The sequence below is a fragment of the Molothrus aeneus genome, chromosome 9, assembly GCF_037042795.1.
Source record: "Molothrus aeneus isolate 106 chromosome 9, BPBGC_Maene_1.0, whole genome shotgun sequence".
Classification (NCBI taxonomy): domain Eukaryota; kingdom Metazoa; phylum Chordata; class Aves; order Passeriformes; family Icteridae; genus Molothrus; species Molothrus aeneus.
In genome coordinates, this window is record NC_089654.1 from 5,977,828 (window position 1) to 5,994,237 (window position 16,410).

The 16,410-nt window shown below is 42.0% G+C and overlaps 1 protein-coding gene across 2 annotated transcripts in view; it reads left to right on the top strand.

Annotated features, from left to right (window-relative positions):
- Positions 1–3,966: 3,966 nt before the first annotated feature.
- The window catches only part of TUT4 (terminal uridylyl transferase 4), a 45,149-nt gene continuing 32,705 nt past the window's right edge, over positions 3,967–16,410 (top strand). For both annotated transcript variants that reach the window (XM_066556176.1, XM_066556177.1), the window contains exons 1-3: positions 3,967–4,080; positions 12,280–12,953; positions 14,638–14,801. In XM_066556176.1, the coding sequence (XP_066412273.1) occupies positions 12,392–12,953; positions 14,638–14,801 (726 nt within the window). In that variant the 5' untranslated portion in view covers positions 3,967–4,080; positions 12,280–12,391. The remainder of the gene's footprint in view (positions 4,081–12,279; positions 12,954–14,637; positions 14,802–16,410) is intronic.

Here is a 16,410-nt window from a genome sequence, read left to right on the forward strand (position 1 = left end):
CGCAAACGCCGCGCTGCTGCAAACGGGCCTTTTGCGGCAGCCGGCGGCTCTGCCCGCTCCGCTCCGCTCCGCTCCGCCGGGCCGGCTCCCTCCGGGGGCACACGCTCTGGAACGGAGCTGCCTGAATGGTTACGGCTTTAAAGCACTGGCTGGCTCCGTCTGTGGGATGCCAGTCACAGAATCGCAGAATATTCTGGGTTGAAAGGCGCCCACAAGGATCACTGAGTTGGGACCCTTGAGGAACCTCAGAACATTTGGCTTTACTTCTTCTGTTTCATTGTTCCTCCAGTGCTGTATTGAAAGCCATGAATTCTTGATAATAATATTTCAGCCTAAGAAAATTTGTCTTTTTTTTTTTTCAATTACATGGTGTGTATGGACAGTTTTGAAACCAGAACTAACACTAACATATGAATACTGATATTAACCTGTTTTCATGATAGCAACACCATTCCCAAACTGCCAAGTCTGAAGGGACTTAGAACCATCCTTTAGAACTAATAATGACCCAAACAGGTATTACCACGACTTGCAGTGCCCTGTGTTTCATAAAATAGATACAGATTCACTCTTAAGTGAATAGCCCATACAGGGATCAAAGCAATGTTATTAAAGATCCTTCTTTAACTACATCCTTGTGATTTTTGATGGATTTGCAAAGGCCCTTTTTTGTGCACTAACTGCAGCATGTGGTGAGTGCGGTGTAATGCCAAAGGACAGCAGTGGCTTGGTTGCTACTGGTTACTGAGGCAGTGCTCCGAACCAGTCACAGCACTCATTAAAACCAGAATCACCAACACGCCACATAAACCTGCCACATCAGCCAGGCCTGCAGGAAATGCAGCTCTGCACGCACCTGCCTGGTGAGAAGTGAGTGGCCAGACCACTGATCTCACTGTGTGAGATGGAGAAACCACACTGCCAGAGGGCTTTCAAGCAAAAAAGAGCCATAAAGCATCAGGAACTGAGTTTGGTATCAAAGCCTTGAGACATTCAGAACCAAACACTGCCTCAGTGCACTGATGTCATTCTTGGGTTGTTTGCAAAAAAAATTGCTGTTTGTACAGTTTGCTACTGTGCCTGCTGGAAGAAAAGATTTGTAACAAAGTAACAACAATAGAAAGCTTTTGATGGTCATTGATTTCTTCTTGGACCACAAAACTGGTCAGCCACGGACAGCTATGACTCTGATAGTTCTTGGCAAAGAAAAGGAAAATGCAATGATTTACAGAAAACAAAGTGGTTCCAAGGCATATTGGAAATTTATCTTTTGAAGAGAAAATTACATTTTATAATCTCACTTTGGTTTTTTGGGGTTTTTCTTAAGAATTTTGGTAGATCTTTGACATTTTGATTAAATTTGCTTAGGTAATTCAAGCATGACCAGCATTACTGTAAGGGAAGAAGCCATATATAGCTAGTTGAAAAACATATTTGCAGTTTTTAAGCATTTCAGATTTCTCACATTTTTTATTAATTTCAGTTTAAGCAGACACGCAACATCAAGAAATAATGTAATATGCTACAAAAATATATAGATGGAGAGATGGAAAATCTTCTGTCATGGTCTCTACAGGAAAGATACACTGTGATGAGAATGTGAATTTCTTTGCAGGTAGGTGGTATTTTCCTGGATACTTTCCTGGCTGTACTATTGATCAAGATGACAGTCAAGTATGATTTCCTCATTTTATAAGTAAATTATCTAAGAAGCTTTAGAGTTTCTTCAGACAAATCTGAGAAAGAGAACATGGCTTTTGCATTTAAAATTATTTTTAAAACCTAGTAAATTCTAAAAATAATTTTTAAAAATTTGATGATCAGCATAACGTGGATTTTTTTTTGTCAGAAAATTAAAAACAAATCTACAGTACACACTTACATTTTTGAGGAACAATATTTTAGTTGCTTTGTTATAGGACTAAAAATGAGGCCACATACTGCAATGTAAGAAGCAAGTTTTGCTTTAGAAAAGGACTTTATAAAATCTACTTACTACAGCCCTATGATTATCATCTCTGATTTCTAGATAAAATTTTCTCACTTTCAGAGTCATATTTTCTCCTACAAATTGATCCCAGTATCTGAAAATTTTTGATCACTGGCACTGATGATTTATTCTTTAAATAATGGCCTGCTGGCAGTAGAACTCTGCTTCCTCTTTTAGTGCCATGTTTCCATATTGCTCTCTGGCATAAAATATTCTTTAACATCAGCAAAGAAGGAGGCATTGTTCCTGAACACAGAGATAGAGACTATGTCAAATACTGTTGGCTTTGTACTGGTGAACATTTTCTGAGCCAAACTGCTCTACCAGTTCATATTAAAGTCTATCCAGCTGTTTGAAGGAAATATGCCAATCAGGTTTGCAAACTGGCGTGTGTTTGCTCACTAGCATGTCTCAATGTTGATCTAGGAGAACTGTATCCAGCAGCAAGTATAATCTAGCTACTTCTGCAATTTACTCTTTGGCCTACTAAACCTAATAGAAATCTTTGTCAAATAAATTGGAATAGGCTGGAACCACCACCCAGTTAACCTCAGTTGTCCCCAGGGCAGCACTGCTGTTTCTGTTGCTGCTGCCCTGGACTGGCCCACGTAGCTAAAGGTGAATCCCATGAGCAATACCCTGAGCTACCCAGTCCTAATTTTGTGAAGTGTGAACTTCAAGTGAACTGAAAAAAAAAAAATACAGGTTACCTCTAAGGATTGTGCTGACTTCGCAATACATTCAGAAGTATGTCTTGTCAGTATTACAGAATCCTGTATTACAGATTTTGCAACTTTTGTGTGCCTACACAGACTCCCTGAGGTAGTGTTTCTAGCACTACTATTCATATTACTTTTAATAGTTTCCTTTGAACCCCTTTAGTAGTTCAACACTGATCTTTCAGTGCCTTGTTTTCCTGGAAAGGCCTCCTTAGGCTGGGCTAGGAAGTGCCAACAACACGACATTTCACTGCCAAAAAGGGGTAGTACTGGATCACAGAGGGATTTGCCTCAGACAAGCACTTGCCAGTGCCTTTAGGTCACCGTCCAGCGCTGCCAAGAGCCGGCAGGCTGGCTCTTCTCCCCTGAGACCTGCACTCTGCCAGCAGACATGCTGGCCAAGCCACTGTCCCTGGCTGCTGCCGGGGCCAGCTGCATAGCCAAGCTCAGGGAGCCTGGAGTCATTTCCCCAGGTGCCCGGAGCACAGCCGATCTTCTCCACCGAGCACAGGAGGAGGGGGAGAAGCCCTGGGGAAGCGGGGATCAATGCCCGGGCTCCAGCGAGCCCTATCCTGCTCCACAGGGCCTGGGCAGCGGATGCCTCATCGCTCTCCTGACGGGAGGGTGTACTGGGGAGGGGCCGGCCCCTTCTGCCGTGCCTGCAGGGACAGGACCAGAGGAAACGGTTCTATGCTGAGACACGGGAGATTCAGATTAGATACTAAGAAAAAAATTGTGCCCCGTGAGAGTGGTCAGGCATTGAATAGGTTGCCCTACGGTGTCACCATCCGAGAGGGTGTTTGGGAGGCGTCTGGAGCTGGCGCTGGGTGCTGTGGGTTTAGCGGCTGTGGGGATTCTGTGGCAGTGCGGGGTGCACGGTTGGACTGGGAGCTCTTAAAGGTCTCTTCCAACCGTGCTGATTCTATGCGGAAGAAGAGGCATGGGAAGAGAAACAAGGGGAAAAACTAGGATGGCTGTTGGGAGGTAATTAAGAAGAAAAAAATATGCTGCTTATTCCCTCATCCCCGCTTGCCGCTGTGGCACTGAGGGAGGAAGGCCCTGAACGCCGGGGAGACGGGAAGGGGGGGCGCATCGCCCCCTCAGCAAGGGGGAGGCTCTGAGGCAAGGGGGGGCTCCCCGGCTGGGCCGGGGCAGTGCGGGCACCGTGCCCGGCTCGGTCCCCGCCGCCGCCGCCGCCGCCGCCCCGCAGCGCCGCCGCCCTCGGGGCGCTCCCGCCCGCCTTCGCCCCACAATGCACCGCGCCGCTGACATGGCGGCCGGGCCGGACTGAGCCGCTGCCGTCGGGGCCTGCAGCAGCCGCAGCCGGACATGGCGGGGGCGCCGCGCCGGCTCCGCTAGCGCCGCACACAGGTACCGGGGCCCGGGGGCTCCCCGCGGCCGGGGGCGGCGGCGTGGGGGGAGGCGGGCTCAGGGGGTGCTGTCCGCGCCGGCGCCCCCCGCCCCAGCCCTGCCCCGCCTCGACGGCCCGCCGCGGCCTCGGGCCCCGCGCCGGGCGGGGGAAGCGCTGGGTCCGCGGCGCGGGGGCCGCCGCAAGGTCAGCGGGGGACCGGGGCCGCCCCCGGAGGCGCATCCGGGCCGGAGCCGGTGCGTGCGGTTTGTTGTTCGTACGCCCCGTGGAATTAAATAATGCGGGGGGGAGAGAGCACCGCAGCCGGCGAGGCCCGCGAGGAATGTCCCGTGTGCGGGGCTACCCTCGAGAGCCGTGCCCGCTCCGCCGCAAGAGGTTCTCCTTTCCGTGGATTACGGTCTGCCTGGAGTGACACCCAGGCATCCCTTCGCCTACGTGGTTGTGCTCTTTTGTTGGCTTATTTTGTATACAAATACAGCTGAACGACTTTGCTGCTTTTGCAATATGTTGCAATTTGCCAGTTGGCTGAATGTGTCATATTACCTGAGGCCTCCTGGCTTTTAAGGTTGTTTCTGGGTATATCAAAGGAAGATGAGCTCATAATACACAGAGAAACAATACAATCACATTTAAGCTAAGGTAGAGATTAGTACATTAAAAAGATAGTTGCATCTAAGTATGGATCTAATAATTTTTTTTATATCCATGCCACCTCCACGTCACTTGGCTTCCTGAGCACTGTGCCCTGGTGTTAGGGGTCGTTGCATTTGCTTGAAAATAGAGGCTACATGTTGTTTATGGTTTTGACTTATGCTCCCGGTTTCAGTGGTTGCTTTTTGGATACTTTGACCCCAGATAGTTATGACATAATTATTTCCGTGACAAGAAAAGTAAGCCAGCCATGGAACTATGACTTAATTACAGTACCTGGCAGAAGATGCTATATTAGGAGTAAGAGGTCTCTATTACAAATACCAATTTTGCAATGACCTTTTTTTAATCATTTTTCTACTTAACTGTAGTGTAAACCTTCATAAAATTAATTTTGTGAAAAAATTACCTTTTCCCAGAAGATATATTGGGATATGTTCCCAGAAGATAGACACAGAGGGATCAGAAAGTTCCTCCTGTGTTCTGTTCTTGCACAGAGGACAGCTGGGACTTCCTTTTCATACCTCAGCTTGCCGTGCTGAGTGCCCCAGGACACCTGCACTGTGCAGGGCATTTATCCGGTTCTTCCTCTGAAGGGAACTGCTGCAGTGGGGAGAAAGAAAGGGGGACAGGATTTCCCTGTGTTGTACTTGAAAGCAAGATATTCCTGAGGAGCTCCTCTTAGCAATCTTGTGGCTCTGCTTGTCAGTCATGCTTCAGGATTGTTGTATTCGTGTTGATACCATAAGGCAGTCTGACTGTCTGAGAGTATATTCTGTGTTCAATTTGCAATCCTGGCTTTTTAAACTTTACAAAGCATTTCTACTACATTAAGTTTATTTTTGTCACTATCTTAGTGAAATAATGCAATACTGGTACTGACTTGTATTGAGAACCCATAGAAAGAAGGATCCTGCAATTTGCTTAGTGGATTAATTAGCACAATGGAAGCAATCCAGTGAAAGTCAACATTTCTTGTGCTTTTGGCACATTTAACACTATTTTGATATTGCTTGATAAATCGTTTAACTTAGAAATACAAAAGACCTAAATTTTGTAACAGTGCACATGAATTTAATTTTTACTCCTTTTTTTTTTTTGTTTTCACAGAAATGCATGCATGCATGCATGTATACTCATACTGTATCCTTGGTTTGTAATTTTGGTTCTAAGGTTTCAGCAAGTCTTTGGAAAAAACCCAATTTATCAGATGTTCTTAGATTTTATTTTCATTTCTGTTGATGCATGAAATACTCCTGCCAGCAAGAAGTAACTTTCAGATTTTAGTTTTCAGTGTCAGCAAAGCTTGACACAGGAGTCTGGAATCAGTTTTGTGTTACAAACGATTGTGACTCAGTCCGCTGAGCGTGGCTGTGTTCTTGACAGCTTTCTTGGAGTTGTGATTTTCAGCATGTTTCTTCCCGTAGGGAAAGTGCTGGATGCTGGTGAAGAGGCACAAGGGTACTGGTAGATCTGTTTGCTTTCAGTGTGGTTTGTGAGCTGGTTTGCAGCTGGTATGGAGCAGTTCAAAGACCATCCCTTCCTCAAGGATTCCAGTTTGAGCGAATGGCTGGCTCACTGTTGTTTAAATACAAGATGCAGATAAGCTTCTATGCCACAATACATATTGCTGTTTTGTCATTTAGCATAGCACTGAGCATAAGTGGAGGTTAAGATCAAGGTGAAAAAATTAGTTTCAGTGTGTGGCTGCCATTTAAACCAGTTTTGTGATCATCTAAGGCCTCTGGAAGTCTCTGAAAGGCTCTAAACCAGTGCAGTGCTGTGTTGTGCTTCCCCAGCCTCCTCATGGGTCCTTGGGCTGATGTGTGTGTTTGATTTTGAAGTTAGAGCTCCCTTGTATCAGTTCCTGCTCTGCTCTCACATGAACCGTGCAGCATTCAGGGAGATTTGGGGCAGGTGCTGCCCCTCTTCTGTCTTCAGGGTTTGCTGCAGTTGGGTCTGAGGTGTAAGGGACTGCTGCAGTAAAACGTAGCATCAGAACCAAAATGTGCAGAAGCATGAGGAGCCTATATGGAGTAGAGGTGGGGGAGACTGTTGGTGTGGCTGGGAGAGGACAGCTTTGCCGAGCTTGGCACGGGAGGCAGCAGCAGTAGTAGGGTCAGAGGGAGGTAGTTCTTGGCGTTGGGTGACGTTAGTTTTTCTCACCTTCCCGGTGAGTCATACAGTGCTGTAGAAAAAACAGTGAGTCAATGCAGAGTAATCTGTAACAAGCATATCCCTTATGGATCTCCCATCCAGCATATTTTCCTCACTTGAAAATTTTAATTGTAAGATATTTGCACCTACATGTGTTACTAAGTTTTGTATCAGCCAAAGCCTTTCTTGTTACTTCATTTATTTGGCAGTGCTACTGTAAATCAGATATCATCTTGTTACAGTGTTATATATTTTCTACATATGTATATGTACATAGTTATATATCTAATGATGACTCCTTAGACGTTTTCAATCTTCCACATAATAAATACAGCATCAGAGCTGCCTATCTTCACTGAGCCCAGAGTGCCAGTTTTGTTGCATCCTTGATTTGTGTGTTAAAGTTTATGCACACTGTGCTGACTTCCTTCTGGGTAGATTTTGGCAGTATTATCCTTACCAGGATAAATTTTGTAACCTGTAGTAAGAGGGAGTTCTGGAACACTATGTAGCACTTATGTTTGTTACTAAGAATATCGATGGGTTTAGTGCTGGTGGAGTCTGAAGCGCTTTAGTGGCCAGTAATCTCTGATAGTTTTAGTTTTAAGTACTTTGGAAAAACATCAAGCATGAGTAGTAGGTTGTACTGAGTTATGTCGATTTCATCATAAATCAAATATAAATGTGTGATAATTTTTTAAAAACTATTGACAAAGAACATGGGAGAGGTTTGAATGATTTGTAGGAGTTCTCAGGCAGAAAAATGGGCCTAAGCCTGTAAACAGTGAGAAAAGATCCCCCCACCCCAGCACATTAGGGCTGTCCACAGACATCACCTGTGCTGCACTCTGAGCAGAGTGCAGAAGGCAACCTTTCCTATTGTTCCTGACTGTGGCTGTAACCTTTGTTTGCAGAATTTCCTTTTATTTTTCTGTTGAGGAAGTTCAGCTGGGCTATATTGGTAGTGAGGCGAGGGGGGCACTGAGGTTAATCACCCCACTTAGTGTTGGAAGGCTGGCTGGGAGATTGGAGCTTAAGGACAATCATAATGGGAGAGATAAAAGCAGGTCTTGGATAAAATACAAGTCTCCCTATCTCAAAGGAGGGAATGCTTTATAGAAACAGGGTGATAACACTTATGTTTGTAGTACTTTCTGTGTTTATATTTTATCTAGTACTCCCCAGGGAAACAAAACTTAAAAGCCTGTTCTCTTTCCCTTTAGTTGCCATTCTACACTGTAGTCCCTACTTTTGGGCATTTCAGCCAGTTGGGACCACATTTTAGAACATATTTGAAGTAATGGCAAAGGGTCATTGAGTTTCTGTCTATTTTCTGGAACAATTATGCCTCAACAGAGGAGAGGTCTCTGCTGAGGGGGAAGCAGGAGGAAGTTCCGTTTCCTTGTAGGGAGTAGCTACAAATCAGACAGGGCTCCAGCACGTCTGCTCTGCTTGCCCAAGGGGCTGTGATAGAGTGTGACAGAGGAGCACAAAATGAACGTCTAGGAAACCAGGTGGAGTCAGTTCTGCTGTTAATGAAATTATTAAAAAAAGCTTTGCAAAAGAACAACTCAGAAGGCAAGAGTTCACAGTTGTTAAACTGTGGCCTTCATCTTTGAAGAGGCCCTGTTATGTCAAATTCTGACTCCAAATCTGTGTGTTTGAGGGAGTTGAATATAGTGGAACAACTTGAGAGGAAGAAGTGGTAGAAGAGGTAGAAATATCTTCTTGAAAGTTTTTTGGTGGTTTTCTTTTCCCCCCTGTTTGGAAGTAAGCCTTAGTCTGATTCTTTGCAATTCAAATGCAGAGTTTTCTAATGCTAGTCTGCAAAGTGGAGGAAACAAAAGAAACTGGCAAAAACGAAAGTGAAACATTCTCATTTCTTCATTTTGTGAGCCTAAAATGAATTCTAACCAAAGCTGATTTTAAACATTTTTCATTTTGTTGCTGTTGGTATGTATAGATTTTTATACTTTTCTGGAGTTTAAGGTCAGATGGTATCTTGTCTGACCTCAAGCTGTTGTATTTCAGCCAGATTATTTTCCTAAAAAGAGCCAAGAGCTAGATTTCGGAGGAGTAATTGGCACTGTACGCTCAGAAAGCAGGGGAAACTGAGGCCCATGTAACACTGGGATATTGAATTATTGAAATATGCTGAACTGGTTTCAACAGGTTAATCATACCCCATTTTGCAGACACAGGAGAAATGCTCTGGTTTTGTTGCCAGCCTGGCTCGGAGAAAATTCTGCTTCAATTCCAGGTCTTGCAATTTCGGTATGAGCCTGAGCTTGTGATTAAGAGGTGCCATCCAGGTTTCTACAAAGATGCCACCTCAGCACTGATTCACTTCACTCCGGTGCTTTGTTTCCAACCAACTTACTTTTTTTAGAGGCACTCCTTTCCCCATTTCCCTCTCTCCCTCTGCCATGTAGATGGCCAATATCTGACAGAGGATGATCTTTCTGTGTTCTGTCCTGGGTTCGGGAGAGGTCTCTTTTTGTTTCTCATACTGAGTTTTATTAGTTGGTTAATTTTGCAGTTTGTTGTGAGATGGTAATTTGGTTACTATTGAATGTGTTGCAGGAGTTAAAATTATTTTTTGTTTGCTAAATCATTTCCATATTAAAGAGCAAAAAGAAAGAAAAAGAAATCCCAAAGTTCAGCAACAGTATTATTGCACTTGGATTTCAGATTCTGCATTCATTGTGGAACTCCTGACTTTTATTTCATATAGAGTATTCTTTTCTTATGAAATGTCATGACCTCTCTTTATTCATATTTCTTAGAAATTAAGACTGTATATGCTTTTTAACATTATCTACTTACATTTGATTACATTCTTGATATGCAACACTATCACAGTACTCAAATCATTAGCTGGGTTCTAGTTTTTACTAGCAGTTTCTTTAGTTACTTTTCCCCATTTGATTAAAGATTATATATTCTCTTTGAATATGTAATTGTGTATTTAATTGAACGGATGAGATAAAACAATTTGAATAATTTTTGCAGATTTTTTAAAACCTACTTTCAAAATTCGACTCCAACAAAGTCACACATAAAAAACCCAAAATGCAGCCCCACTTTTCCTCCAATGCCGGAGTTTCACGGTAGCTTTAATGTGGAAGTGGTGCCAACAGGAGTTGTCCCCACCCTACGAGTTGTTTGTTATTGCCAGGCGTGCTCCTCCTCCTCCTGCCTGGTGCCAGCTTTATGTTCGGCTGGAGTGGTTTTCCGGTTTGGTGGCTGGCGGAGCAGCCCCGGGGAGGGAAGGAGCAGCCCCGGGATGATGGGAGCAGCCCCGGGATGATGGGAGCAGCCCGGCGGGGGCAGTGAGCGAAGGGCGCTGCGGCTCCGGCTGCCCCGCGCTGCTTCCCCCCAGCCTGGAGCTGGCCTCGCCGTGCCCCCGGCCGGGGCTCAACGGGGAGTTGCTGTGTCTTTGTGGTTCGGGTTTGTTTGTGCTTTGGGGAATTTTCTTCCCCTCTTCAGGTTGTACAAGTAAAGCATGATTAGTTTAGAATTTGAAAAATCATGTTCCCATTTCTCTTCTGGTTACATGAAGTTAAAAAACAAACCCACCGTAGAGGTTAAAGACAGTGACGTGTACAGAGCTGTAACAGCTCCCCAGTCTCTAGAGCAGAGCTTTGTACTGGTGTCAGGGACTGGAGTAACTTGAATTTAGCTGACCTGGGAGGACCCTGGGCTCTCCTCACCACCCTGAGGCTTCAGCAGTGCTGGTACAGCTGGGCAGGAGTTCCTGCTGCTTTTGGTTAGAACTGCTATGGGAAAGGCTGGCTACAATCCAAAGGCAAATATTATTTAATCTTTGTGACTTTTGATCTAGAAGTAAGAACCAGGTGCAATCAGTATTTAAGAGAAAATAGTTGCAATATTAACTGAATGTGAGATAAGATACTTAGCCATTTGAAAGAATTTAGGAATGGAGATTTTTTTTCTTCTTCAGTTTTTATATTTTACTAAAGAATGTGATGCTAACAGCATCTTCAGGAAAATTCGTGTGGGCTTTGTTTGTTTCTTTGATTTTTCACCTTTGAAAAATACATATTTTCAATTATATCAATAGAGACTTAAGATAACCCTTTTTAGTACATGCTTTGTGTCCTGAAGTATTTTCTGATTTGTGTCTCATTAAAATGAGATAGTAACTGTATTATATAAACTGAAAAAAAAAATTACTGTACTTCATACTGCTAATATTCAGAAAGGTTTTTTTGGTTATTTTTTTTTTTTCTTAAGCCGACATTTTAATCTGATCCTTTATTCTGGTTCTTGTTTTTAAAGTACAAAAGTATGCTGCAATACTTTTAAGAGCTGTAATTCATAGACTTTTCTATTATTTTTTTCTTCCCTAAATGGTAAGGGATGGGTTCTTTAAAAACCAGAAATTTCCATGGGTCATGCATTTACCTAGCAAATACGCAGCTGGACAGGAAAGAGAGAATTTCTGCACTCCATATTTTGTTATAGTTTTACAAAAATAGTTTTCTTCTTTGTCTGATGCTTCATTCTTGGAGTTTTCAATTGCTGTCTAAATGTTATTACAAGAAAAAAAAATCCAAGTTCTTGTTGCAGATTCTTGTGTTCATTTTCTATATTAGTAAGACTGATTCCTGACAAACAGACCCACTTGTGCTGAACCTCCTCCCACTGGAAGCACAACCTCTGAGTTGTCTCCGGCATAAATCTCAGATGGTCATATACCACCTAAAGGCCTGAGGTTTAGATGAGGAAAGTTAATCTGTAGCTAAACAAAATATTTACTATTTGTGATTTTTTTTTTAAATCGTACTTAATTGCTGGCAGTTAATTTATATGAGATAGGAGGTGCAGGTGATCGGTCAGGTTTATTATTAATACTTTGAGCTATATCTCTAAATGCTTTTTAAAATCAGTTAATAAAATGGAGCTTGCTTGCTGGAAACTGAATTACTTTCCTCTAGTGGCTAATTTGAGCTGTGCGTTTATTGAGTGGTACTTTTTAGATCTGTTACTTTTTTTTCTTTTTTTTCCCAGTGTAGTTGCAGACGTCTTGGTTCTTGTTTTTGTTCAGAAAGCCAGAAATAGGAAGGAAAGAAAAAAGCAAGCTGTTGGCAGGTTTATCATTGAGTGTTTTTTAGCATGTTCTGCCATTTTTTTGTCTCTTTGTAGCCCTCGTCTTTTAAATACAAATCAAAATAATCAAAATTTTCATGAGTTTTACTTTAATACTGGAATGTATTGTGAAAATGTACTTATGCCTGTGGGAGGAATATGCTTCCTATAATAATTTATATTAACACCTTCCTTTAGAGAAGTTTATTTAATGTGCTGTGTGCATAGAGATTTAGTTTTTTTCCTTAGTTTTTAAAAATGTCTTATCATTATTTCTTCAGTAGACAATCAGCTACGATCCTTGCCTGCACAGAGGATTTAAAATCAACGGCAAATTGCTGAAGAATTGCACTTCAAGTGGTCTCGAGACAGGAGAAGCAGGTCTTCACTATAATGGAAGAGGCCAAGAGCTCAAAGAATGGAAATCATGACCCAAGGAAGTCTGTCCGTCTTGTCTGTGAGGAAGGCAAAACAGTCAAAGTTACAATTAATCAAAATTATAAATACAATAGAAATGACAAATCTGCGAAGGATGTCGGGAGAAGTTCTCCAAGTGGGAATAGCAGCAGAAAAAGTAAACAAAATGATGTTTGTTCTGAAAAACAAGGAGAAAATAAATCATGCAAAGTAAATAGTTGTATTCCTGGAACTAAAGATTTGGGATCAAGTGTTCAGGATCGAAGTCATGGAAAAGCAAAAAAATTTTCTAATTTATCATCAGCAATGGAAAACCTGAAACAGACAAAATCCCAACCAGTGGGAGAAAACGCTCCAGGCTCCCATGTTTCAGGGAATGGGGTCAGTATGGAAAGCTTAACAGCTACTCAGAAAGGGAAACTGGTGCTGGAAAATCCAGTGGGAGTTCATACTTTGAAGACTAGTGTTGATCAGGCTGGTGATCCTGGTAAGACTGCTGCAGATCAAAGAAAAATGGAGCATAAGTCTGATGACTTCAGTGAGTATTAGTTAACAGTGCCTTATTCCATTTTCTTCTGGTGCAATGCTGACAGTCTGAAATGGGCTTTGAAATGTTTCTGTTGGTGTTATTTTTTCACATGTACGAAGCTGCTGGTTGCATTTAGAAGGAACATGATGTTCATACGAGCATATTGCTTAGAGAGCAAGAGATTATGATAATAGCTGTCCTTTTTTCTTATGCCTAAGACCTAAACATCTTTGTAAGCTACTTATTGTGCGTGGGTTTTAGGCAATTTTGTGAATATAGTGTCTTAGGAAGGGGGAACCCTTTGTAATATCATTGCCACTCAGGGAAATGCCAGTTATTACTTCTTTTCAGAAAGATCAGGGGGAAAATGGGCAAGGGAAGTTCCTATTATATATAGAGGGGAAATATTTACTTCTTTTCTGTGACTGTTGTGCTCTTTTTGTTACTAAAAATGTTTTGAGTAGGCTTTGGCAGGTGGCTTTTTGAATTAGGGAGCTCTGGAATACCTATCATCCATCAGTGGTTACCCTTGTGAGTGTACATTTCTTACACATGGTTTTCAATGTCAAAATTAAATATATTGATCAAGCTTTGTCTCACCAGGCTAATTCCATAGCTCAGAATTTGTCACACTTCTTTAGAATACTTTTTTTCTTTAATGAAAATGCTGTTTCAAGATGCCAGCCAGTGTAGACCTTCTGTTTGAAGTATTTCCCACAGCTACAGCAGTTGCTTGTATGGAAATACAAGGAAAATAACAAAGTGTGTGGTTTTTTAGCTGTCTTAATAGTGTTTAACAGGAAAAACAAGTTCAAGTGGCAGCATCCTGTGATCAGTCAGCTCTTTGTAGACCCCCATTATGTACTGTGGGGACCATCTGTCACTGAGAAACCAGGACTTGAAAACTTACTCAGCTTTGATTCCTTGCTAGTCTGGGGGCACTGATCTCATTTGAAAGGAAAGGAAAAGGAGAAGAAAAGACAAAGCACAAATAACCCTCACTCTTGCTTATGTAAAAGCGACTGGAATCATTTGCTGTGGATGTTTGCAGAGATGAGTGGCCTGTGACCAATGCATAGGCATGTGGAGGAACTGGCCCCGTGGCACTGGGCTGAGTTTTTGGGAGCAGCAGCGTTGCAGAGCTCAGTGGCTGCTGCCTGTGGGCGAGAGGTGTCACGGAGCGTTCAGGGGTGACTCCAGCAGCTTCCAGGCTCAGGGCTGGCATTGCCTGCTGCCTGCCTCTGTAGGGTCATTTGGGTGAACGTCTTTGAGGCGGTTCTCTGACTTACCTCCTTACAAAATGTGTTGTGTACAAGAATTTTATGCCTAATATTTATTGTTTCTTTTACAGTAGGGCATGGGGATCTTGTTTACTCTGTTCCGGACAGCAAAACCCTTTCTTGCTGTGAACCATTGAGGAGACTGTGAATTTGACTGAAACACAGAATTAATCTACCTTTTTATTTTGTGGTTTTGACAGCACTCTTAGTAGCAGATTAGTCTCTGAAGTCCTTTTAAAATACTGGTTAACTTACTGGAACAGTTTTAATGTTTAAGGTGATCTTGGGCAGTGTTTGGATAAAAAACTGGAATGTAGCTCTAATTTGTGTTTGTTCTTAGCTGCTCTGTACTCTAATTTTCACTTTTTCTCTCCTTGAATGACTCTTAAGAAAGTAACTGTTTCTTGCTTTAGGTAAAATAAAGAATTCTGAATCAACAAAAGAACATGCATTGGAAGCGGATTATTTAGAAAACACTGGTGTTATTGATGAATCTAATCTGACAGTTGAACAGCAACTAGGATTGAAACAAGCTGAAGAACGTCTGGAAAGAGATTATATCTCCCGACTTGAAAAAGTAGGTTGGGTTATTTATCAGATAAAAAAGAAAATGTGTGTCCTCTTTCATTATCATCACCATATTTCTGGTTGGGTGGTGTTTCTACTACAGCCTGCTGCCAATGTTTCTTTCTTCTTAGTAATGAGTCACTTTCTGATCTAAGCTACTGTCTCCAGTAGTTGGCTAGTTGTTCATCCTGGCAGATTATATGGATTAGAAACTTTGTGTTCCTTTTGTGGCACATGTAGCCTTTGCAGAAAAGTATTTTTTTAATTTTCTAGATCTGAAGGTTTACAATTCCAGTATTTAAATAAGATTTTATCTTATAAGATTTAAGTCTGGTTCTCTGGAAACTGAGAATGCAGGACTAAAAAGAACCTTGAGCTTCCTTTAGTGTCTCTCACCAGTCTCAGTTGCTATATTGGAGATGACTGCTTAAAAATGTTCACCTAAATTGTTCTTAATATTATCTCTAGTGACACAAATGTTGAAGTCAGTGTAGGTAACCCAGAAGATTTTGTTAATCTTATGGAAGCATTTTAATCTCTCATATGTTGTCCTAGGAAAATTAGCTAAAAGTTTATTACTTCTTTTTCATAACATTCTGCACATAGGAAAATCATTCCCATTCCTGCAGTCAAACCTTCTTTAGGCTCTCTTTGTTCATTGTTCTTGAGGGTTTTTAGTTCCTGGTTCATTCTTCTTGCTTTTCTCTCAACACCCATTGTGTAAGTGGTGTTCAAAATTGGACATGCAATTTCAGCTGAAGTCTTACATATAAAGAGGAAGGCTGACTTCATCTCTCTGAAATAATGGCATTTTTGTTTAGGATCTCTGCTTTTTCAGCAGCAGTAGGATATTGGCTTAAAGTTGGACCAGCAATGATTCCCATGGCCTTTCCTTAAGAATTGGTCCATCAGGTGTTCCCAGCCCTGTATGTTTGCAGTTGATAATACCTAAGGAATGATACTTTGCTGTGATATTATTTAGTTGGAGGTTATTCATTAAATGTCTTTAACTTTTTTGATATCTGAATTTTTGTCATGTTACATTTTCTGTATCCTCTTCCAAGTCAATATCTTTTACATTTATAGTCAGCACACTTTCTGTTGCATTTCCTACCTCTTCAACAAAACTGTGGATATTTCTGCCTCCAAAGGGACCCCTGCTGAAGAATACTTGGCACATGCTTCTAGGTAGGAGTGCTCTGAGGACAGTTCTCTCAGCAGTTTTGCTCCCACCTTACTGTTCTTTATTTAGGTAGTGTTTATGGTCTCCTTTTGAGACTGATACTATGACAAGTGACAAAGACTGTAAAATTCAAATACAACGTCTGCTGCTGCTTCTTCAAGAGCTATGACTGATCTTTAAAAAAGCAACCCTAAGATTGGGTTAGTGCAATTGTTTGCAGCAGATCAGGTTGTCACCTCTGACCTGTTTTTTCCCTATGTGCTTATTAAAAATTGATTACAGTATTTTTCTGAACGCTAATTCTAACTGGTGTCTAATTCCTTGGTTCATCTTATTTAGCCCTTTTAAGATATTCTTAAGTTTCTCTTTCCTGATGATCTGGAACCTTCCCATTCTCTGTGAGTTCTTTAAAATACAGCTGGCTCTTTTATAGATT